Genomic DNA, 23,620 nt, shown 5'->3' with positions numbered 1-23,620 from the left:
GCTGTTTGGTTAGTCCACTACTGGAGCTGTTTGGGTTAGTCCACTACTAGAGCTGTTTGGGTTAGTCCACTACTAGAGCTGTTTGGGTTAGTCCACTACTAGAGCTGTAGGTGCTGCTGTTTGGTTAGTCCACTACTAGAGCTGTTTGGTTAGTCCACTACTGGAGCTGTTTGGGTTAGTCCACTACTAGAGCTGTAGGTGCTGCTGTTTGGTTAGTCCACTACTAGAGCTGTTTGGTTAGTCCACTACTGGAGCTGTTTGGTTAGTCCACTACTAGAGCTGTTTGGTTAGTCCACTACTGGAAATGTTTGGTTAGTCCACTACTAGAGCTGTTTGGTTAGTCCACTACTGGAGCTGTTTGGTTAGTCCACTACTGGAGCTGTATATGCTGCTGTTTGGTTAGTCCACTACTGGAGCTATAGGTGCTGCTGTTTGGTTAGTCCACTACTGGAAATGTTTGGTTAGTCCACTACTAGAGCTGTTTGGTTAGTCCACTACTGGAGCTGTTTGGTTAGTCCACTACTAGAGCTGTAGGTGCTGCTGTTTGTTTAGTCCACTACTGGAGCTGTTTGGTTAGTCCACGACTAGAGCTGTTTGGTTAGTCCACGACTAGTTCTGTTTGGTTAGTCCACGACTAGAGCTGTTTGGTTAGTCCACGACTAGAGCTGTTTGGTTAGTCCACGACTGGAGCTGTTTGGTTAGTCCACGACTGGAGCTGTTTGGTTAGTCCACGACTGGAGCTGTTTGGTTAGTCCACGACTAGAGCTGTTTGGTTAGTCCACGACTGGAGCTGTTTGGTTAGTCCACGACTGGAGCTGTTTGGTTAGTCCACGACTGGAGCTGTTTGGTTAGTCCACGACTGGAGCTGTTTGGTTAGTCCACGACTGGAGCTGTTTGGTTAGTCCACGACTGGAGCTGTTTGGTTAGTCCACGACTGGAGCTGTTTGGTTAGTCCACGACTGGAGCTGTTTGGTTAGTCCACGACTGGAGCTGTTTGGTTAGTCCACGACTGGAGCTGTTTGGTTAGTCCACGACTGGAGCTGTTTGGTTAGTCCACGACTGGAGCTGTTTGGTTAGTCCACGACTGGAGCTGTTTGGTTAGTCCACGACTGGAGCTGTTTGGTTAGTCCACGACTGGAGCTGTTTGGTTAGTCCACGACTGGAGCTGTTTGGTTAGTCCACTACTGGAGCTGTTTGGTTAGTCCACTACTGGAGCTGTTTGGTTAGTCCACTACTGGAGCTGTTTGGTTAGTCCACTACTAGAGCTGTTTGGTTCGTCCACTACTAGAGCTGTTTGGTTCGTCCACTACTAGAGCTGTTTGGTTCGTCCACTACTAGAGCTGTTTGGTTCGTCCACTACTAGAGCTGTTTGGTTCGTCCACTACTAGAGCTGTTTGGTTCGTCCACTACTAGAGCTGTTTGGTTCGTCCACTACTAGAGCTGTTTGGTTCGTCCACTACTAGAGCTGTTTGGTTCGTCCACTACTAGAGCTGTTTGGTTCGTCCACTACTAGAGCTGTTTGGTTCGTCCACTACTAGAGCTGTTTGGTTCGTCCACTACTAGAGCTGTTAGTCCACTACTAGAGCTGTTTGGTTTGTCCACTGCTGTAGGTGCTGCTGTTTGGTTAGTCCACTACTAGAGTTGTTTGGTTAGTCCACTACTGTAGCTGTTTGGTTAGTCCACTACTGGAGCTGTAGATGCTGCTGTTTGGTTAGTCCACTCCTAGATCTGTTTGGTTAGTCCACTCCTAGAGCTGTTTGGTTAGTCCACTACTGGAGCTGTAGATGCTGCTGTTTTGTTAGTCCACTACTGGAGCTGTTTGGTTAGTCCACTACTGGAGCTGTTTGGTTAGTCCACTACTGGAGCTGTTTGGTTAGTCCACTACTGGAGCTGTTTGGTTAGTCCACTACTGGAGCTGTTTGGTTAGTCCACTACTGGAGCTGTTTGGTTAGTCCACCACTGGAGCTGTTTGGTTAGTCCACCACTGGAGCTGTTTGGTTAGTCCACTACTGGAGCTGTTTGGTTAGTCCACCACTGGAGCTGTTTGGTTAGTCCACTACTAGAGCTGTTTGGTTAGTCCACTACTAGAGCTGTTTGGTTAGTCCACTACTGGAGCTGTAGATGCTGCTGTTTGGTTAGTCCACTACTAGAGCTGTTTGGTTAGTCCACTACTGGAGCTGTTTGGTTAGTCCACTACTGGAGCTGTTTGGTTAGTCCACTACTGGAGCTGTTTGGTTAGTCCACTACTGGAGCTGTTGGGTTAGTCCACTACTGGAGCTGTAGGTGCTGCTGTTTGGTTAGTCCACTACTAGAGCTGTTTGGTTAGTCCACTACTGGAGCTGTTTGGTTAGTCCACTACTAGAGCTGTTTGGTTAGTCCACTACTGGAAATGTTTGGTTAGTCCACTACTAGAGCTGTTTGGTTAGTCCACTACTGGAGCTGTTTGGTTAGTCCACTACTGGAGCTGTATATGCTGCTGTTTGGTTAGTCCACTACTAGAGCTGTAGGTGCTGCTGTTTGGTTAGTCCACTACTGGAGCTGTTTGGTTAGTCCACTACTAGAGCTGTTTGGTTAGTCCACGACTAGTTCTGTTTGGTTAGTCCACGACTAGAGCTGTTTGGTTAGTCCACGACTGGAGCTGTTTGGTTAGTCCACGACTGGAGCTGTTTGGTTAGTCCACGACTGGAGCTGTTTGGTTAGTCCACGACTGGAGCTGTTTGGTTAGTCCACGACTGGAGCTGTTTGGTTAGTCCACGACTGGAGCTGTTTGGTTAGTCCACGACTGGAGCTGTTTGGTTAGTCCACGACTGGAGCTGTTTGGTTAGTCCACGACTGGAGCTGTTTGGTTAGTCCACGACTGGAGCTGTTTGGTTAGTCCACGACTGGAGCTGTTTGGTTAGTCCACGACTGGAGCTGTTTGGTTAGTCCACGACTGGAGCTGTTTGGTTAGTCCACGACTGGAGCTGTTTGGTTAGTCCACGACTGGAGCTGTTTGGTTAGTCCACGACTGGAGCTGTTTGGTTAGTCCACGACTGGAGCTGTTTGGTTAGTCCACGACTGGAGCTGTTTGGTTAGTCCACGACTGGAGCTGTTTGGTTAGTCCACGACTGGAGCTGTTTGGTTAGTCCACGACTGGAGCTGTTTGGTTAGTCCACGACTGGAGCTGTTTGGTTAGTCCACGACTGGAGCTGTTTGGTTAGTCCACGACTGGAGCTGTTTGGTTAGTCCACGACTGGAGCTGTTTGGTTAGTCCACGACTGGAGCTGTTTGGTTAGTCCACGACTGGAGCTGTTTGGTTAGTCCACGACTGGAGCTGTTTGGTTAGTCCACGACTGGAGCTGTTTGGTTAGTCCACGACTGGAGCTGTTTGGTTAGTCCACGACTGGAGCTGTTTGGTTAGTCCACGACTGGAGCTGTTTGGTTAGTCCACGACTGGAGCTGTTTGGTTAGTCCACGACTGGAGCTGTTTGGTTAGTCCACGACTGGAGCTGTTTGGTTAGTCCACTACTGGAGCTGTTTGGTTAGTCTACTACTGGAGCTGTTTGGTTAGTCTACTACTGGAGCTGTTTGGTTAGTCTACTACTGGAGCTGTTTGGTTAGTCTACTACTGGAGCTGTTTGGTTAGTCCACTACTGGAGCTGTTTGGTTAGTCCACTACTAGAGCTGTAGGTGCTGCTATTTGGTTAGTCCACTACTGGAGCTGTTTGGTTAGTCCACTACTGGAGCTGTTTGGTTAGTCCACTACTGGAGCTGTTTGGTTAGTCCACTACTGGAGCTGTTTGGTTAGTCCACTACTAGAGCTGTTTGGTTAGTCCACTACTGGAGCTGTAGGTGCTGCTGTTTGGTTAGTCCACTACTAGAGCTGTTTGGTTGGTCCACTACTGGAGCTGTTTGGTTGGTCCACTACTGGAGCTGTTTGGTTAGTCCACTACTGGAGCTGTAGGTGCTGCTGTTTGGTTAGTCCACTACTGGAGCTGTTTGGTTAGTCCACTACTGGAGCTGTTTGGTTAGTCCACTACTGGAGCTGTTTGATTAGTCCACTACTGGAGCTGTTTGGTTAGTCCACTACTAGAGCTGTTTGGTTAGTCCACTACTGGAGCTGTTTGGTTAGTCCACTACTGGAGCTGTAGGTGCTGCTGTTTGGTTAGTCCACTACTGGAGCTGTTTGGTTGGTCCACTACTGGAGCTGTTTGGTTGGTCCACTACTGGAGCTGTTTGGTTGGTCCACTACTAGAGCTGTTTGGTTGGTCCACTACTAGAGCTGTTTGGTTAGTCCACTACTAGAGCTGTTTGGTTGGTCCACTACTAGAGCTGTTTGGTTGGTCCACTACTAGAGCTGTTTGGTTGGTCCACTACTGGAGCTGTTTGGTTAGTCAACTACTGGAGCTGTTTGGTTAGTCCACTACTGGAGCTGTTTGGTTAGTCCACTACTGGAGCTGTTTGGTTAGTCTACTACTGGAGCTGTTTGGTTAGTCCACTACTGGAGCTGTTTGGTTAGTCCACTACTGGAGCTGTTTGGTTAGTCCACTACTGGAGCTGTTTGGTTAGTCTACTACTGGAGCTGTTTGGTTAGTCCACTACTGGAGCTGTTTGGTTAGTCCACTACTGGAGCTGTTTGGTTAGTCCACTACTGGAGCTGTTTGGTTAGTCCACTACTGGAGCTGTTTGGTTAGTCCACTACTGGAGCTGTTTGGTTCGTCCACTACTGGAGCTGTTTGGTTAGTCCACTACTGGAGCTGTTTGGTTAGTCCACTACTGGAGCTGTTTGGTTCGTCCACTACTAGAGCTGTTTGGTTCGTCCACTACTAGAGCTGTTTGGTTCGTCCACTACTAGAGCTGTTTGGTTCGTCCACTACTAGAGCTGTTTGGTTCGTCCACTACTAGAGCTGTTTGGTTCGTCCACTACTAGAGCTGTTTGGTTCGTCCACTACTAGAGCTGTTTGGTTCGTCCACTACTAGAGCTGTTTGGTTCGTCCACTACTAGAGCTGTTTGGTTAGTCCACTACTAGAGCTGTTAGTCCACTACTAGAGCTGTTTGGTTAGTCCACTGCTGTAGGTGCTGCTGTTTGGTTAGTCCACTACTAGAGCTGTTTGGTTAGTCCACTACTGTAGCTGTTTTGTTAGTCCACTACTAGAGCTGTAGGTGCTGGTGTTTGGTTAGTCCACTACTGGAGCTGTAGATGCTGCTGTTTGGTTAGTCCACTCCTAGATCTGTTTGGTTAGTCCACTCCTAGAGCTGTTTGGTTAGTCCACTACTGGAGCTGTAGATGCTGCTGTTTGGTTAGTCCACTCCTAGAGCTGTTTGGTTAGTCCACTACTGGAGCTGTTTGATTAGTCCACTACTGGAGCTGTAGATGCTGCTGTTTTGTTAGTCCACTACTGGAGCTGTTTGGTTAGTCCACTACTGGAGCTGTTTGGTTAGTCCACCACTGGAGCTGTTTGGTTAGTCCACCACTGGAGCTGTTTGGTTAGTCCACTACTGGAGCTGTTTGGTTAGTCCACTACTGGAGCTGTTTGGTTAGTCCACCACTGGAGCTGTTTGGTTAGTCCACCACTGGAGCTGTTTGGTTAGTCCACCACTGGAGCTGTTTGGTTAGTCCACCACTGGAGCTGTTTGGTTAGTCCACCACTGGAGCTGTTTGGTTAGTCCACCACTGGAGCTGTTTGGTTAGTCCACTACTGGAGCTGTAGATGCTGCTGTTTGGTTAGTCCACTACTGGAGCTGTTTGGTTAGTCCACTACTAGAGCTGTAGGTGCTGCTGTTTGGTTAGTCCACTACTAGAGCTGTTTGGTTAGTCCACTACTGGAGCTGTTTGGTTAGTCCACTACTAGAGCTGTTTGGTTAGTCCACTACTGGAAATGTTTGGTTAGTCCACTACTAGAGCTGTTTGGTTAGTCCACTACTGGAGCTGTTTGGTTAGTCCACTACTGGAGCTGTATGTGCTGCTGTTTGTTTAGTCCACTACTGGAGCTGTTTGGTTAGTCCACGACTAGAGCTGTTTGGTTAGTCCACGACTAGTTCTGTTTGGTTAGTCCACGACTAGAGCTGTTTGGTTAGTCCACGACTAGAGCTGTTTGGTTAGTCCACGACTGGAGCTGTTTGGTTAGTCCACGACTGGAGCTGTTTGGTTAGTCCACGACTGGAGCTGTTTGGTTAGTCCACGACTGGAGCTGTTTGGTTAGTCCACGACTGGAGCTGTTTGGTTAGTCCACGACTGGAGCTGTTTGGTTAGTCCACGACTGGAGCTGTTTGGTTAGTCCACGACTGGAGCTGTTTGGTTAGTCCACGACTGGAGCTGTTTGGTTAGTCCACGACTGGAGCTGTTTGGTTAGTCCACGACTGGAGCTGTTTGGTTAGTCCACGACTGGAGCTGTTTGGTTAGTCCACGACTGGAGCTGTTTGGTTAGTCCACGACTGGAGCTGTTTGGTTAGTCCACGACTGGAGCTGTTTGGTTAGTCCACGACTGGAGCTGTTTGGTTAGTCCACGACTGGAGCTGTTTGGTTAGTCCACGACTGGAGCTGTTTGGTTAGTCCACGACTGGAGCTGTTTGGTTAGTCCACTACTGGAGCTGTTTGGTTAGTCCACTACTGGAGCTGTTTGGTTAGTCCACTACTGGAGCTGTTTGGTTAGTCCACTACTAGAGCTGTTTGGTTAGTCCACTACTGGAGCTGTTTTGTTAGTCCACTACTGGAGCTGTTTGGTTCGTCCACTACTGGAGCTGTTTGGTTAGTCCACTACTGGAGCTGTTTGGTTAGTCCACTACTGGAGCTGTTTGGTTAGTCCACTACTGGAGCTGTTTTGTTAGTCCACTACTGGAGCTGTTTGGTTAGTCCACTACTGGAGCTGTTTGGTTAGTCCACTACTAGAGCTGTTTGGTTAGTCCACTACTAGAGCTGTTTGGTTAGTCCACTACTAGAGCTGTTTGGTTAGTCCACTACTGGAGCTGTTTGGTTAGTCCACTACTGGAGCTGTTTGGTTAGTCCACTACTGGAGCTGTTTGGTTAGTCCACTACTGGAGCTGTTTGGTTCGTCCACTACTGGAGCTGTTTGGTTCGTCCACTACTGGAGCTGTTTGGTTCGTCCACTACTAGAGCTGTTTGGTTCGTCCACTACTAGAGCTGTTTGGTTCGTCCACTACTAGAGCTGTTTGGTTCGTCCACTACTAGAGCTGTTTGGTTCGTCCACTACTAGAGCTGTTTGGTTCGTCCACTACTAGAGCTGTTTGGTTCGTCCACTACTAGAGCTGTTTGGTTCGTCCACTACTAGAGCTGTTTGGTTCGTCCACTACTGGAGCTGTTTGGTTCGTCCACTACTAGAGCTGTTTGGTTTGTCCACTGCTGTAGGTGCTGCTGTTTGGTTAGTCCACTACTAGAGTTGTTTGGTTAGTCCACTACTAGAGTTGTTTGGTTAGTCCACTACTGTAGCTGTTTTGTTAGTCCACTACTAGAGCTGTAGGTGCTGGTGTTTGGTTAGTCCACTACTGGAGCTGTAGATGCTGCTGTTTGGTTAGTCCACTCCTAGATCTGTTTGGTTAGTCCACTCCTAGAGCTGTTTGGTTAGTCCACTACTGGAGCTGTTTGATTAGTCCACTACTGGAGCTGTAGATGCTGCTGTTTTGTTAGTCCACTACTGGAGCTGTTTGGTTAGTCCACTACTGGAGCTGTTTGGTTAGTCCACTACTGGAGCTGTTTGGTTAGTCCACTACTGGAGCTGTTTGGTTAGTCCACTACTGGAGCTGTTTGGTTAGTCCACTACTGGAGCTGTTTGGTTAGTCCACCACTGGAGCTGTTTGGTTAGTCCACTACTGGAGCTGTTTGGTTAGTCCACCACTGGAGCTGTTTGGTTAGTCCACTACTAGAGCTGTTTGGTTAGTCCACTACTAGAGCTGTAGGTGCTGCTGTTTGGTTAGTCCACTACTAGAGCTGTTTGGTTAGTCCACTACTGGAGCTGTTTGGTTAGTCCACTACTAGAGCTGTTTGGTTAGTCCACTACTGGAAATGTTTGGTTAGTCCACTACTAGAGCTGTTTGGTTAGTCCACTACTGGAGCTGTTTGGTTAGTCCACTACTGGAGCTGTATATGCTGCTGTTTGGTTAGTCCACTACTAGAGCTGTAGGTGCTGCTGTTTGGTTAGTCCACTACTGGAGCTGTTTGGTTAGTCCACTACTAGAGCTGTTTGGTTAGTCCACGACTAGTTCTGTTTGGTTAGTCCACGACTAGAGCTGTTTGGTTAGTCCACGACTGGAGCTGTTTGGTTAGTCCACGACTGGAGCTGTTTGGTTAGTCCACGACTGGAGCTGTTTGGTTAGTCCACGACTGGAGCTGTTTGGTTAGTCCACGACTGGAGCTGTTTGGTTAGTCCACGACTGGAGCTGTTTGGTTAGTCCACGACTGGAGCTGTTTGGTTAGTCCACGACTGGAGCTGTTTGGTTAGTCCACGACTGGAGCTGTTTGGTTAGTCCACGACTGGAGCTGTTTGGTTAGTCCACGACTGGAGCTGTTTGGTTAGTCCACGACTGGAGCTGTTTGGTTAGTCCACGACTGGAGCTGTTTGGTTAGTCCACGACTGGAGCTGTTTGGTTAGTCCACGACTGGAGCTGTTTGGTTAGTCCACGACTGGAGCTGTTTGGTTAGTCCACGACTGGAGCTGTTTGGTTAGTCCACGACTGGAGCTGTTTGGTTAGTCCACGACTGGAGCTGTTTGGTTAGTCCACGACTGGAGCTGTTTGGTTAGTCCACGACTGGAGCTGTTTGGTTAGTCCACGACTGGAGCTGTTTGGTTAGTCCACGACTGGAGCTGTTTGGTTAGTCTACTACAGGAGCTGTTTGGTTAGTCTACTACTGGAGCTGTTTGGTTAGTCTACTACTGGAGCTGTTTGGTTAGTCCACTACTGGAGCTGTTTGGTTAGTCCACTACTAGAGCTGTAGGTGCTGCTATTTGTTTAGTCCACTACTGGAGCTGTTTGGTTAGTCCACTACTGGAGCTGTTTGGTTAGTCCACTACTGGAGCTGTTTGGTTAGTCCACTACTGGAGCTGTTTGGTTAGTCCACTACTGGAGCTGTTTGGTTAGTCCACTACTGGAGCTGTAGGTGCTGCTGTTTGGTTAGTCCACTACTAGAGCTGTTTGGTTAGTCCACTACTGGAGCTGTTTGGTTGGTCCACTACTGGAGCTGTTTGGTTAGTCCACTACTGGAGCTGTAGGTGCTGCTATTTGTTTAGTCCACTACTGGAGCTGTTTGGTTAGTCCACTACTGGAGCTGTTTGGTTAGTCCACTACTGGAGCTGTTTGGTTGGTCCACTACTGGAGCTGTTTGGTTAGTCCACGACTAGAGCTGTTTGGTTAGTCCACTACTGGAGCTGTAGGTGCTGCTGTTTGGTTAGTCCACTACTAGAGCTGTTTGGTTAGTCCACTACTAGAGCTGTTTGGTTGGTCCACTACTGGAGCTGTTTGGTTGGTCCACTACTGGAGCTGTTTGGTTGGTCCACTACTAGAGCTGTTTGGTTGGTCCACTACTAGAGCTGTTTGGTTAGTCCACTACTAGAGCTGTTTGGTTAGTCCACTACTGGAGCTGTTTGGTTAGTCCACTACTGGAGCTGTTTGGTTAGTCCACTACTGGAGCTGTTTGGTTAGTCAACTACTGGAGCTGTTTGGTTAGTCCACTACTGGAGCTGTTTGGTTAGTCCACTACTGGAGCTGTTTGGTTAGTCCACTACTGGAGCTGTTTGGTTAGTCCACTACTGGAGCTGTTTGGTTAGTCCACTACTGGAGCTGTTTGGTTAGTCTACTACTGGAGCTGTTTGGTTAGTCCACTACTGGAGCTGTTTGGTTAGTCCACTACTGGAGCTGTTTGGTTAGTCCACTACTGGAGCTGTTTGGTTAGTCCACTACTGGAGCTGTTTGGTTAGTCCACTACTGGAGCTGTTTGGTTAGTCCACTACTGGAGCTGTTTGGTTAGTCCACTACTAGAGCTGTTTGGTTCGTCCACTACTAGAGCTGTTTGGTTCGTCCACTACTAGAGCTGTTTGGTTCGTCCACTACTAGAGCTGTTTGGTTCGTCCACTACTAGACCTGTTTGGTTCGTCCACTACTAGAGCTGTTTGGTTCGTCCACTACTAGAGCTGTTTGGTTCGTCCACTACTAGAGCTGTTTGGTTCGTCCACTACTAGAGCTGTTTGGTTCGTCCACTACTAGAGCTGTTTGGTTCGTCCACTACTAGAGCTGTTTGGTTAGTCCACTACTAGAGCTGTTAGTCCACTACTAGAGCTGTTTGGTTAGTCCACTGCTGTAGGTGCTGCTGTTTGGTTAGTCCACTACTGGAGCTGTTTGGTTAGTCCACTACTAGAGCTGTTAGTCCACTACTAGAGCTGTTTGGTTAGTCCACTGCTGTAGGTGCTGCTGTTTGGTTAGCCCACTACTAGAGCTGTTTGGTTAGTCCACTACTAGAGCTGTTTGGTTAGTCCACTACTGTAGCTGTTTTGTTAGTCCACTACTAGAGCTGTAGGTGCTGGTGTTTGGTTAGTCCACTACTAGATCTGTTTGGTTAGTCCACTCCTAGAGCTGTTTGGTTAGTCCACTACTGGAGCTGTAGATGCTGCTGTTTGGTTAGTCCACTCCTAGAGCTGTTTGGTTAGTCCACTCCTAGAGCTGTTTGGTTAGTCCACTCCTAGAGCTGTTTGGTTAGTCCACTACTGGAGCTGTAGGTGCTGCTGTTTGGTTAGTCCACTACTAGAGCTGTTTGGTTAGTCCACTACTGGAGCTGTTTGGTTAGTCCACTACTGGAGCTGTTTGGTTAGTCCACTACTGGAGCTGTAGGTGCTGCTGTTTGGTTAGTCCACTACTGGAGCTGTTTGGTTAGTCCACTACTGGAGCTGTTTGATTAGTCCACTACTGGAGCTGTAGATGCTGCTGTTTTGTTAGTCCACTACTGGAGCTGTTTGGTTAGTCCACTACTGGAGCTGTTTGGTTAGTCCACTACTGGAGCTGTTTGGTTAGCCTACTACTGGAGCTGTTTGGTTAGTCCACTACTGGAGCTGTTTGGTTAGTCCACCACTGGAGCTGTTTGGTTAGTCCACCACTGGAGCTGTTTGGTTAGTCCACCACTGGAGCTGTTTGGTTAGTCCACCACTGGAGCTGTTTGGTTAGTCCACCACTGGAGCTGTTTGGTTAGTCCACCACTGGAGCTGTTTGGTTAGTCCACCACTGGAGCTGTTTGGTTAGTCCACTACTGGAGCTGTAGATGCTGCTGTTTGGTTAGTCCACTACTAGAGCTGTTTGGTTAGTCCACGACTGGAGCTGTTTGGTTAGTCCACGACTGGAGCTGTTTGGTTAGTCCACGACTGGAGCTGTTTGGTTAGTCCACTACTGGAGCTGTTTGGTTAGTCCACTACTGGAGCTGTTTGGTTAGTCCACTACTAGAGCTGTTTGGTTAGTCCACTACTGGAGCTGTTTTGTTAGTCCACTACTGGAGCTGTTTGGTTAGTCCACTACTGGAGCTGTTTGGTTAGTCCACTACTGGAGCTGTTTGGTTAGTCCACTACTGGAGCTGTTTGGTTAGTCCACTACTGGAGCTGTTTGGTTAGTCCACTCCTAGAGCTGTTTGGTTAGTCCACTACTGGAGCTGTTTGATTAGTCCACTACTGGAGCTGTAGATGCTGCTGTTTTGTTAGTCCACTACTGGAGCTGTTTGGTTAGTCCACTACTGGAGCTGTTTGGTTAGTCCACTACTGGAGCTGTTTGGTTAGTCCACTACTGGAGCTGTTTGGTTAGTCCACTACTGGAGCTGTTTGGTTAGTCCACTACTGGAGCTGTTTGGTTAGTCCACCACTGGAGCTGTTTGGTTAGTCCACTACTGGAGCTGTTTGGTTAGTCCACCACTGGAGCTGTTTGGTTAGTCCACTACTAGAGCTGTTTGGTTAGTCCACTACTGGAGCTGTTTGGTTAGTCCACTACTGGAGCTGTAGATGCTGCTGTTTGGTTAGTCCACTACTAGAGCTGTTTGGTTAGTCCACTACTGGAGCTGTTTGGTTAGTCCACTACTGGAGCTGTTTGGTTAGTCCACTACTGGAGCTGTATATGCTGCTGTTTGGTTAGTCCACTACTAGAGCTGTAGGTGCTGCTGTTTGGTTAGTCCACTACTGGAGCTGTTTGGTTAGTCCACTACTAGAGCTGTTTGGTTAGTCCACGACTAGTTCTGTTTGGTTAGTCCACGACTAGAGCTGTTTGGTTAGTCCACGACTGGAGCTGTTTGGTTAGTCCACGACTGGAGCTGTTTGGTTAGTCCACGACTGGAGCTGTTTGGTTAGTCCACGACTGGAGCTGTTTGGTTAGTCCACGACTGGAGCTGTTTGGTTAGTCCACGACTGGAGCTGTTTGGTTAGTCCACGACTGGAGCTGTTTGGTTAGTCCACGACTGGAGCTGTTTGGTTAGTCCACGACTGGAGCTGTTTGGTTAGTCCACGACTGGAGCTGTTTGGTTAGTCCACGACTGGAGCTGTTTGGTTAGTCCACGACTGGAGCTGTTTGGTTAGTCCACGACTGGAGCTGTTTGGTTAGTCCACGACTGGAGCTGTTTGGTTAGTCCACGACTGGAGCTGTTTGGTTAGTCCACGACTGGAGCTGTTTGGTTAGTCCACGACTGGAGCTGTTTGGTTAGTCCACGACTGGAGCTGTTTGGTTAGTCCACGACTGGAGCTGTTTGGTTAGTCCACGACTGGAGCTGTTTGGTTAGTCCACGACTGGAGCTGTTTGGTTAGTCCACGACTGGAGCTGTTTGGTTAGTCCACGACTGGAGCTGTTTGGTTAGTCCACGACTGGAGCTGTTTGGTTAGTCCACGACTGGAGCTGTTTGGTTAGTCCACGACTGGAGCTGTTTGGTTAGTCCACGACTGGAGCTGTTTGGTTAGTCCACGACTGGAGCTGTTTGGTTAGTCTACTACTGGAGCTGTTTGGTTAGTCTACTACTGGAGCTGTTTGGTTAGTCTACTACTGGAGCTGTTTGGTTAGTCTACTACTGGAGCTGTTTGGTTAGTCTACTACTGGAGCTGTTTGGTTAGTCTACTACTGGAGCTGTTTGGTTAGTCTACTACTGGAGCTGTTTGGTTAGTCTACTACTGGAGCTGTTTGGTTAGTCTACTACTGGAGCTGTTTGGTTAGTCCACTACTGGAGCTGTTTGGTTAGTCCACTACTGGAGCTGTTTGGTTAGTCCACTACTGGAGCTGTTTGGTTCGTCCACTACTAGAGCTGTTTGGTTAGTCCACTACTGGAGCTGTAGATGCTGCTGTTTGGTTAGTCCACTACTGGAGCTGTTTGGTTAGTCCACTACTAGAGCTGTAGATGCTGCTGTTTGGTTAGTCCACTACTGGAGCTGTTTGGTTAGTCCACTACTGGAGCTGTTTGGTTAGTCCACTACTAGAGCTGTTTGGTTAGTCCACTACTGGAGCTGTTTGGTTAGTCCACTACTGGAGCTGTTTGGTTAGTCCACTACTGGAGCTGTTTGGTTAGTCCACTACTGGAGCTGTTTGGTTAGTCCACTACTGGAGCTGTTTGGTTAGTCCACTACTGGAGCTGTTTGGTTAGTCCACTACTGGAGCTGTTTGGTTAGCCCACTACTGGAGCTGTTTGGTTAGTCCACTACTGGAGCTGTTTGGTTAGTCCACTACTAGAGCTGTAGATGCTGCTGTTTGGTTAGTCCACTACTGGAGCTGTTTGGTTAGTCCACTACTGGAGCTGTTTGGTTAGTCCACTACTAGAGCTGTAGATGCTGCTGTTTGGTTAGTCCACTCCTAGAGCTGTTTGGTTAGTCCACTACTAGAGCTGTTTGGTTAGTCCACTACTGGAGCTGTTTGGTTAGTCCACTACTGGAGCTGTTTGGTTAGTCCACTACTAGAGCTGTTTGGTTGGTCCACTACTGGAGCTGTTTGGTTAGTCCACTACTGGAGCTGTAGGTGCTGCTGTTTGGTTAGTCCACTACTGGAGCTGTAGGTGCTGCTGTTTGGTTAGTCCACTACTGGAGCTGTTTGGTTAGTCCACTACTGGAGCTGTTTGGTTAGTCCACTCCTAGAGCTGTTTGGTTAGTCCACTACTGGAGCTGTAGGTGCTGCTGTTTGGTTAGTCCACTACTAGAGCTGTTTGGTTAGTCCACTACTAGAGCTGTTTGGTTAGTCCACTACTAGAGCTGTTTGGTTAGTCCACTACTGGAGCTGTTTGGTTAGTCCACTACTGGAGCTGTTTGGTTAGTCCACTACTGGAGCTGTTTGGTTAGTCCACTACTGGAGCTGTTTGGTTAGTCCACTACTGGAGCTGTTTGGTTAGTCCACTACTGGAGCTGTTTGGTTAGTCCACTACTGGAGCTGTTTGGTTAGTCCACTACTGGAGCTGTAGTTGCTGCTGTTTGGTTAGTCCACTACTGGAGCTGTTTGGTTAGTCCACTACTGGAGCTGTTTGGTTAGTCCACTACTGGAGCTGTTTGGTTAGTCCACTACTAGAGCTGTAGGTGCTGCTGTTTGGTTAGTCCACTACTGGAGCTGTTTGGTTGGTCCACTACTGGAGCTGTTTGGTTGGTCCACTACTAGAGCTGTTTGGTTAGTCCACGACTGGAGCTGTTTGGTTAGTCCACGACTGGAGCTGTTTGGTTGGTCCACTACTAGAGCTGTTTGGTTAGTCCACGACTGGAGCTGTTTGGTTAGTCCACTACTGGAGCTGTTTGGTTAGTCCACTACTGGAGCTGTTTGGTTAGTCCACTACTGGAGCTGTTTGGTTAGTCCACTACTAGAGCTGTTTGGTTAGTCCACTACTGGAGCTGTAGATGCTGCTGTTTGGTTAGTCCACTACTGGAGCTGTTTGGTTAGTCCACTACTAGAGCTGTTTGGTTAGTCCACTACTGGAGCTGTTTGGTTAGTCCACTACTGGAGCTGTTTGGTTAGTCCACTACTGGAGCTGTTTGGTTAGTCCACTACTGGAGCTGTTTGGTTAGTCCACTACTGGAGCTGTTTGGTTAGTCCACTACTGGAGCTGTTTGGTTAGTCCACTACTAGAGCTGTTTGGTTAGTCCACTACTGGAGCTGTTTGGTTAGTCCACTACTAGATCTGTAGGTGGAGCTGTTTGATACCAGGAGCCCCTTTGATTTGTACCTCGCTACACCAGAACTCAATCTGGAACTCGGCTAAACACTGGGACGGGTGTCAATCATTTGTGTAGCTGGAGCGTGTCAATGTGCTCCATGTTAGGTAAGAAAAGCAGTTTTGGAACCACTGACTTAATGCCGTTCAGCTGATGCTTTTATCCTAAGGGACTTAGTCATGCGTGCATCCATTTTACTTATGGGTGGTCCCAGGAATCGAACCCACTACCCTGGTGTTACAGGCCTCTGCGCTCTACCAACTGAGCTACAAAGAGCAACAAAGGACCACTCATATGTGTGATACAATTATTTCTCCCCCCCCAGTCTTCCTAGTACTGTCTCTTTCATTAAAAAAATGTATCATTGAGTGGAACTGGTAACCTCTGTTCCTGGGTTCCCATGTTGTGCAGATCTCATCCCTGCTTCTCACTCTGTAGGATGCAGCAGGTGTGGTGACGTGTCTGGATGAGGCTCGCCACGGGTTTGAGAGCGGAGATTTTGTGATCTTCACTGAGGTGCAGGGCATGACTGAGCTCAACAGCTGTCAGCCAATAGAGATCAAGACCCTGGGTGAGTCCTATCCTGTAGCAGTACTTAGTATCAGTAGGGAGGGGAGGGCTGCCATTTTGTTTGTTTTTTCGTATTGTTTGTACCTTATTTTGTACATAATGTTGCTGCTACCGTCTCTTATGACCAAAAATAAACCAGAAGAGCGATTACTCGCCTCGAACTGGCCAATTTTTTTTCTTTAATGAGTCTGACTCGAAGGATATACTGCTTCTCCGAGACCAAATCCATGACATCCATTCATAAGGCCGCAGGGCCAGCTGGATTACTAGGACGTGTACTCAGGGCATGCGCAGACCAACTGGCAAGTGTCTTCATTTTCAACCTGTCCCTGACCCAGTCTGTATTACCTACATATTTGAAGCAGACCACCACTGTTCCTGTGCCCAAGAACACAAAGGTAACCTGCCTGAAGGACTACCAACCCGTTGCGCTCACGTCTGTAGCTGTGAAGTGCTTTGTGAAAGGCTTGTCATGACTCACATCAACACCATCATCCCGGAAACCCTAGAGCCCGTTCAATTCGCATACCGCCACAACAGATCCACAGATGAAGCAATGTCAATCGCACTCCATGCTGCCCTTTCCCACCTGGACATAAGAAACACCTATGTGAGAATGCGAGACACCTCCCTCTGGATCCTGAACTTCCTGATGGGCTGCCCCCAGGTGGTGAGGGTAGTGAACAGCAAATCTGCCACACTGATCCTCAACACTGGAGCACCTCAGGGGTGCGTGCTTAGTCCCCTCCAGTACTCCCTGTTCACCCGTGACTGCATGGCCAAGCATGATTACTACACCATCATTAAGTTTGTTGACGACACAACAATGGTAGGTCTTATCACCAACAACGATGAGACGGCCTATAGGGAGGTCAGAGACTTGGCCGTGTGGTGCCAGGACAACAACCTCTCCATCAACGTGAGCAAGACAAAGGAGCTGATCGTAGACGACAGGAAAAGGAGTTTCGAAACACGCCCACATTCTCATTGCCAATGTTATCTGATATGTGACTTAATGGCAACATCGACTGTCCACAGAGTGACTATCTTTGAGCATCAAAAATATGATGCTGCCGCTGTAGGCACTGATTGGTTGGTGTTGTAGAAATGTAGTTTTTATAGTGAACAATAACTTTTAGGCACATCCAGTGTGCTAAAACAGTTCAATTACCACATCCTGACACTTTGGAGATGTTGAAAGGACACTTGACTGTACCCTGGATACCCCATAACACCACCACAATGTTGGAGTGAGGTTAATATGGTAGAAATTGTGTTTTTATACTGAACAAATAGTATTTAGGGATTGGAAAAAAATAATAGCACTGGAATGATCTAATTTACAGACATATGTCACTTTGGAGAGGTTTAGGGAGACTTGGAAACGTCCCGTGACCACACGTATGTATGTTCATAGCCTGGTTTCAGATCTGTCTGTAATGGCGTGACATTGGCCCTATGATTTGGCTGGACTGCTCCAACAGTCCTAGCACCAGGCTACGATCATATTATTGGGACCAGGCTAGGATCATGGCGCTGGGACCAGGCTACGATCATGGCGCTGGGACCAGGCTACGATCATGGCGCTGGGACCAGGCTAGGATCATGGCGCTGGGACCAGGCTAGGATCATGGCGCTGGGACCAGGCTAGGATCATGGCGCTGGGGCCAGGCTAGGATCATGGCGCTGGGGCCAGGCTAGGATCATGGCGCTGGGGCCAGGCTAGGATCATGGCGCTGGGGCCAGGCTAGGATCATGGCGCTGGGGCCAGGCTAGGATCATGGCGCTGGGGCCAGGCTAGGATCATGGCGCTGGGGCCAGGCTAGGATCATGGCGCTGGGGCCAGGCTAGGATCATGGCGCTGGGGCCAGGCTAGGATCATGGCGCTGGGGCCAGAGGCTAGGATCATGGCGCTGGGGCCAGAGGCTAGGATCATGGCGCTGGGGCCAGAGGCTAGGATCATGGCGCTGGGGCCAGAGGCTAGGATCATGGCGCTGGGGCCAGAGGCTAGGATCATGGCGCTGGGGCCAGAGGCTAGGATCATGGCGCTGGGGCCAGAGGCTAGGATCATGGCGCTGGGGCCAGAGGCTAGGATCATGGCGCTGGGGCCAGAGGCTAGGATCATGGCGCTGGGGCCAGAGGCTAGGATCATGGCGCTGGGGCCAGAGGCTAGGATCATGGCGCTGGGGCCAGAGGCTAGGATCATGGCGCTGGGGCCAGAGGCTAGGATCATGGCGCTGGGGCCAGAGGCTAGGATCATGGCGCTGGGGCCAGAGGCTAGGATCATGGCGCTGGGGCCAGAGGCTAGGATCATGGCGCTGGGGCCAGAGGCTAGGATCATGGCGCTGGGGCCAGAGGCTAGGATCATGGCGCTGGGGCCAGAGGCTAGGATCATGGCGCTGGGGCCAGAGGCTAGGATCATGGCGCTGGGGCCAGAGGCTAGGATCATGGCGCTGGGGCCAGAGGCTAGGATCATGGCGCTGGGGCCAGAGGCTAGGATCATGGCGCTGGGGCCAGGGGCTAGGATCATGGCGCTGGGGCCAGGGGCTAGGATCATGGCGCTGGGGCCAGGGGCTAGGATCATGGCGCTGGGGCCAGGGGCTAGGATCATGGCGCTGGGGCCAGGGGCTAGGATCATGGCGCTGGGGCCAGGGGCTAGGATCATGGCGCTGGGGCCATCCAGTGTATTTTCTATTCAATATTCTGGAAGAAGTCTTCTAAAGTCATTACTTTCTCTCTCCCCGTCCCCCTCCGTCTCTCTCCCCGTCCCCGTCTCTCTCTCCGTCTCTCTCCCCGTCTCTCTCTCTCCCCGTCTCTCTCTCTCCCCGTCTCTCTCTCCCCGTCCCCCTCTCTCCGTCTCTCTCTCCGTCTCTCTCTCCGTCTCTCTCCCCGTCCCCCTCTCTCCGTCTAGGCCCCTACACCTTCAGTATCTGTGACACCACAGGGTTCTCGGACTACGTCAGGGGAGGCATCGTCTCTCAGGTCAAGATGCCCCAGAAGGTGGCCTTCGTAAGTACCAGACATTGTCCGCAGTGTCAAATTCATGTAGAGGGTGGAATGTGGTGGTTCTCATTAAACCAGTCTGTTACTGTGATGTGGCAGACCGTTTACTGCCATTACATCAATGTTTAATGTTAGTGGTTACAAGCCAGGGAAAATGTGCAGGTTGCATAACAGATCAATGGGAAAATGTAGTATCTGACTAACCATCTGGGACTCTTTCACCAGTAAAAGAATCTCCAATGGTACATAGTCCACTATTACTTGGTGGAAGAAGGGTTGTGTTAAGTCACATGCGTCTCGCCTTCTCTCTCACTTGTTCCCTCTCCTCCTCTCTGTCTCTGTAGAAATCCTTCACCACTTCCATGGCAGAGCCAGAGTTTGTGGTGACAGACTTTGCTAAGTTTGAGCGACCAGGACAGGTTCACCTGGGCTTCCAGGCTCTACACAGCTACCAGAGGAAACACAGCAGGCTGCCCAAGCCCTGGTGCCAGGTACACACACCTGTATACACACACACACACCTGTACCTGGGCTTCCAGGCTCTACACAGCTACCAGAGGAAACACAGCAGGCTGCCCAAGCCCTGGTGCCAGGTACACACACCTGTATACACACACACACACCTGTACCTGGGCTTCCAGGCTCTACACAGCTACCAGAGGAAACACAGCAGGCTGCCCAAGCCCTGGTGCCAGGTACACATACACACAATGATAATCCCATCAATCAATCTTGTGAACAAGAATGAATAAATGTGGTTCTACTTATTTTCGACTTCCCTGGGATGTTTCCCCAGCTGCCATTTCCTAAAGCACCGGGAAGTTGAAAATAGACTCAAACTTAAAAGTAACTTCCATTCTTGGCATCCATGCTGTTCCTATGTGCTGGTGTGGTTTATGGAGAGGGAACAAGTCTGAACGCGTGTGTGTATTATGTAGCAGGAACATTTTTAAATGTTTTATTTATTTAACCGGGTAGGCTAGTTGAGAACAAGTTCTCATTTACAACTGGGACCTGGCCTAGGATAGGATAAAGCAATCCTTCTGACACCCCCCCCCCCCCCCCCCCCCCCCTTAAAAGAGTTAGATGCACTATTGTAAAGTGGCTGTTCCACTGGATGTCATTAGGTGAATGCACCAATTTGTAAGTCGCTCTGGATAAGAGCGTCTGCTAAATGACTTAAATGTAAAATGTAAGATAAAGCAAAGCAGTTCGACACATACAACAACACAGAGTTACACATGGAGTAAAACAAACATACAGTCAATAATACAATATAACAATACAATAGTCTATATACAGTGTGTGCAAATGAGGTGGGATAAATAGGCCATAGTGGTGAAATAATTACAATATAGCAATTAAACACTGCAGTGATAGATGTGTGAAATAAATAACAGTATGGGGATGAGGTAGTTGGATGGGCTATTTACGGATGTGCTGTGTACAGGTGCAGTGATCTGTGAGCTGCTCTGGTAGCTGGTGCTCAAAGTTAGTGAGGGAAATATGAGTCTCCAGATTCAGTGATTTATTTTTTATTTTTGCAGTTCGTTCCAGTCATTAGCAGCAGCGAACTGGAGGGAATGGTATGTTTAGGGTCATTGTCCTGCTGGAAGGTGAACCTCCGTCCCAGTCTCAAATCTCTGGAAGACTGAAACCGGTTTCCCTCAAGAATTTCCCTGTATTTAGCACCATCCATCATTCCTTTCAATGCTGACCAGTTTCCCAGTGTCCCTGAAGATGAAAAACGGTGTTCTTGGCGTGATGCGATGTTAGGTTTGCGCCAGACATGCTTCACTGTGGGGATGGTGTTCTCGGGGTGATGAGAGGTGTTGGGTTTGCGCCAGACATAGCGTTTTCCCTGATGGCCAAAAAGCTACATTTTGTCTGTTCTGACCAGAGTACCTTCTTCCATATGTTTGCGGAGTCTCCCACATGCCTTTTGGCGAACACCAAACGTGTTTGCTTATTTATTTTTTCTTTAAGCAATGGCTTTCTTCTGGCCACTCTTCCGTAAAGCCCAGCTCTGTGGAGTGTACGGCTTAAAGTGGTCCTATGGACAGATACTCCAATCTCAGCTGTGGAGCTTTTTCATTTCACTTCACCAATTTGCACTATATTGTGTATGTCCATTACATGAAATCCACATAAAAATCTATTTAAATTACAGGTTGAAATGTAACAAAATAGGAAAAACACCAAGGGGGATGAATAGTTTTGCAAGGCACTGTAAGACATGGATTGAGTATGTGTGCCATTCAGAGGGTGAATGTGTAAGACCAAAGATTGAAGTGCCTTTGAACAAGGTATGGTAGTAGTTGCCATGGCTAACCAGTTTGTCAAGAACTGCAACGCTGCTGGGTTTTTCACGCTCAACAGTTTCCCGAGGTGTATCAAGAATGGTCCACCACCCAAAGGACATCCAGCCATCTTGACACAACTGTGGGAAGCATTTTAGTCAACATGGGCCAGCATCTCTGTCGGAACGCTTTCGACACCTTGTAGTCATGCTTATCAATGTAATGCTTTGTGGGCTGGTGTTCCAGGCTGATGGAGAGGAGTTGGTGTCCCTGGCTAAAGAGGTGAACTCCGCCCAGACCGGGTCAGCCAAGGTGGACGAGCTGGATGACACGCTCATTAAGAAACTAGCCTTCGTCTCCGCCGGCGACTTGGCACCGATCAACGCTTTCATTGGTGGACTGGCCGCACAGGAAGTTATGAAGGTAAGGAGCGGCTCACTTCCTGTCTACTTAAAACTTCTTTCTGCCTCTATATGGTTATAGTGGCTGTACAGTATTATAACTGTGTGTGTGTCTCCTAGGCGTGTACAGGGAAGTTCATGTCCATGATGGTGGCTGTACAGTATTATAACTGTGTGTGTGTGTTAGGCGTGTACAGGGAAGTTCATGTCCATGATGGTGGCTGTACAGTATTATAACTGTGTGTCCTAGGCGTGTACAGGGAAGTTCATGTCCATGATGGTGGCTGTACAGTACTATAACTGCCTGTGTGTGTCCTAGGCGTGTACAGGGAAGTTCATGCCTATGATGCAGTGGCTGTACTTTGATGCTCTGGAGTGTCTGTCTGAGGAAGAGGGAGGAGCCATGCTCACTGAGGAGGACTGTGCCCCTGTGAGTACATTTCACACACTCCATCTACCGTACTCACATCTACCGTCCTCACACCTACCATACTCACACCTACCGTACTCACACTCTGACATCTACCGTACTCACACCTACCGTACTCACACCTACCGTACTCACACCTACCGTACTCACACCTACCGTACTCACACCTACCGTACTCACACCTACCGTACTCACACCTACCGTACTCACACCTACCGTACTCACACCTACCGTACTCACACTCTGACATCTACCGTACTCGCACCTACTGAAAACAGTCTGACATCTACCGTACTCACATCTACCGTACTCACATCTACCGTACTCACACCTACCATACTCACACCTACCGTACTCACACTCTGACATCTACCGTACTTACACCTACCGTACTCACACCTACCGTACTCACACCTACCGTACTCACACCTACCGTACTCACACCTACCGTACTCACACCTACCGTACTCACACTCTGACATCTACCGTACTCGCACCTACTGAAAACAGTCTGACATCTACCGTACTCACATCTACCGTACTCACATCTACCGTACTCACATCTACCGTACTCACATCTACCGTACTCACACTTACCATACTCGCACTCTGGCATCTACCGTACTCACACCTACTGAAAACAGTCTGACATCTACCGTACTCACACCTACTGAACACACACTCCATCTACCGTTCTCACACCTACCATACTCACATCTACCGTACTCACACCTACCGAACACATGACACCTACCGTACTCACACCTACCGTACTCACACCTACCGTACTCACACCTACCGTACTCACACCTACCGTACTCACACCTACCGAACACACACTCTGACATCTAATGTACTCACACCTACTGAACGCGCACTCCATCTACCGTACTCACACCTACCGTACTCAAACCTACCGTACTCACACCTACCATACTCACATCTATCGTACTCACACCTACCGAACACACACTCTGACATCTACCGTACTCACATCTACCCTGCTCACATCTACCCTGCTCACATCTACCCTGCTCACATCTACCCTGCTCACATCTACCCTGCTCACATCTACCCTGCTCACATCTACCCTGCTCACATCTACCCTGCTCACATCTACCCTGCTCACATCTACCCTGCTCACATCTACCCTGCTCACATCTACCCTGCTCACATCTACCCTGCTCACATCTACCCTGCTCACATCTACCCTGCTCACACCTACCCTGCTCACACCTACCGTGCTCACATCTACCGTGCTCACATCTACCGTGCTCACATCTACCGTGCTCACATCTACCGTGCTCACATCTACCGTGCTCACATCTACCGTGCTCACATCTACCGTGCTCACATCTACCGTGCTCACATCTACCGTGCTCACATCTACCGTGCTCACATCTACCGTGCTCACATCTACCGTGCTCACATCTACCGTGCTCACATCTACCGTGCTCACATCTACCGTGCTCACATCTACCGTGCTCACATCTACCGTGCTCACATCTACCGTGCTCACATCTACCGTGCTCACACCTACCGTGCTCACACCTACCGTGCTCACATCTACCGTGCTCACATCTACCCTGCTCACATCTACCCTGCTCACATCTACCGTACTCACATCTACCGTACTCACACTCTGACATCTACCGTGCTCACATCTACCGTGCTCACATCTACCGTGCTCACACCTACCGTGCTCACACCTACCGTACTCACACCTACCCTGCTCACACCTACCGTGCTCACATCTACCGTACTCACACCTACCGTACTCACATCTACCGTAC

At 49.2% G+C, this 23,620-nt stretch overlaps 1 protein-coding gene across 2 annotated transcripts in view; it reads left to right on the top strand.

Moving 5' to 3' along the window:
- The window catches only part of LOC129861403 (ubiquitin-like modifier-activating enzyme 1), an 81,553-nt gene that overhangs the window by 22,483 nt on the left and 35,450 nt on the right, over positions 1-23,620 (top strand). For both annotated transcript variants that reach the window (XM_055932801.1, XM_055932800.1), the window contains 5 exons: positions 15,562-15,694; positions 18,605-18,702; positions 19,041-19,187; positions 21,243-21,419; positions 21,717-21,827. In XM_055932801.1, coding sequence (XP_055788776.1) covers positions 15,562-15,694; positions 18,605-18,702; positions 19,041-19,187; positions 21,243-21,419; positions 21,717-21,827 — 666 coding nt within the window. The remainder of the gene's footprint in view (positions 1-15,561; positions 15,695-18,604; positions 18,703-19,040; positions 19,188-21,242; positions 21,420-21,716; positions 21,828-23,620) is intronic.

This window comes from Salvelinus fontinalis, chromosome 8 (genome assembly GCF_029448725.1).
Source record: "Salvelinus fontinalis isolate EN_2023a chromosome 8, ASM2944872v1, whole genome shotgun sequence".
NCBI lineage: Eukaryota > Metazoa > Chordata > Actinopteri > Salmoniformes > Salmonidae > Salvelinus > Salvelinus fontinalis.
Note: the sequence above shows the minus strand (reverse complement) of the source record. Positions and strands in the feature narration are given on the sequence as shown.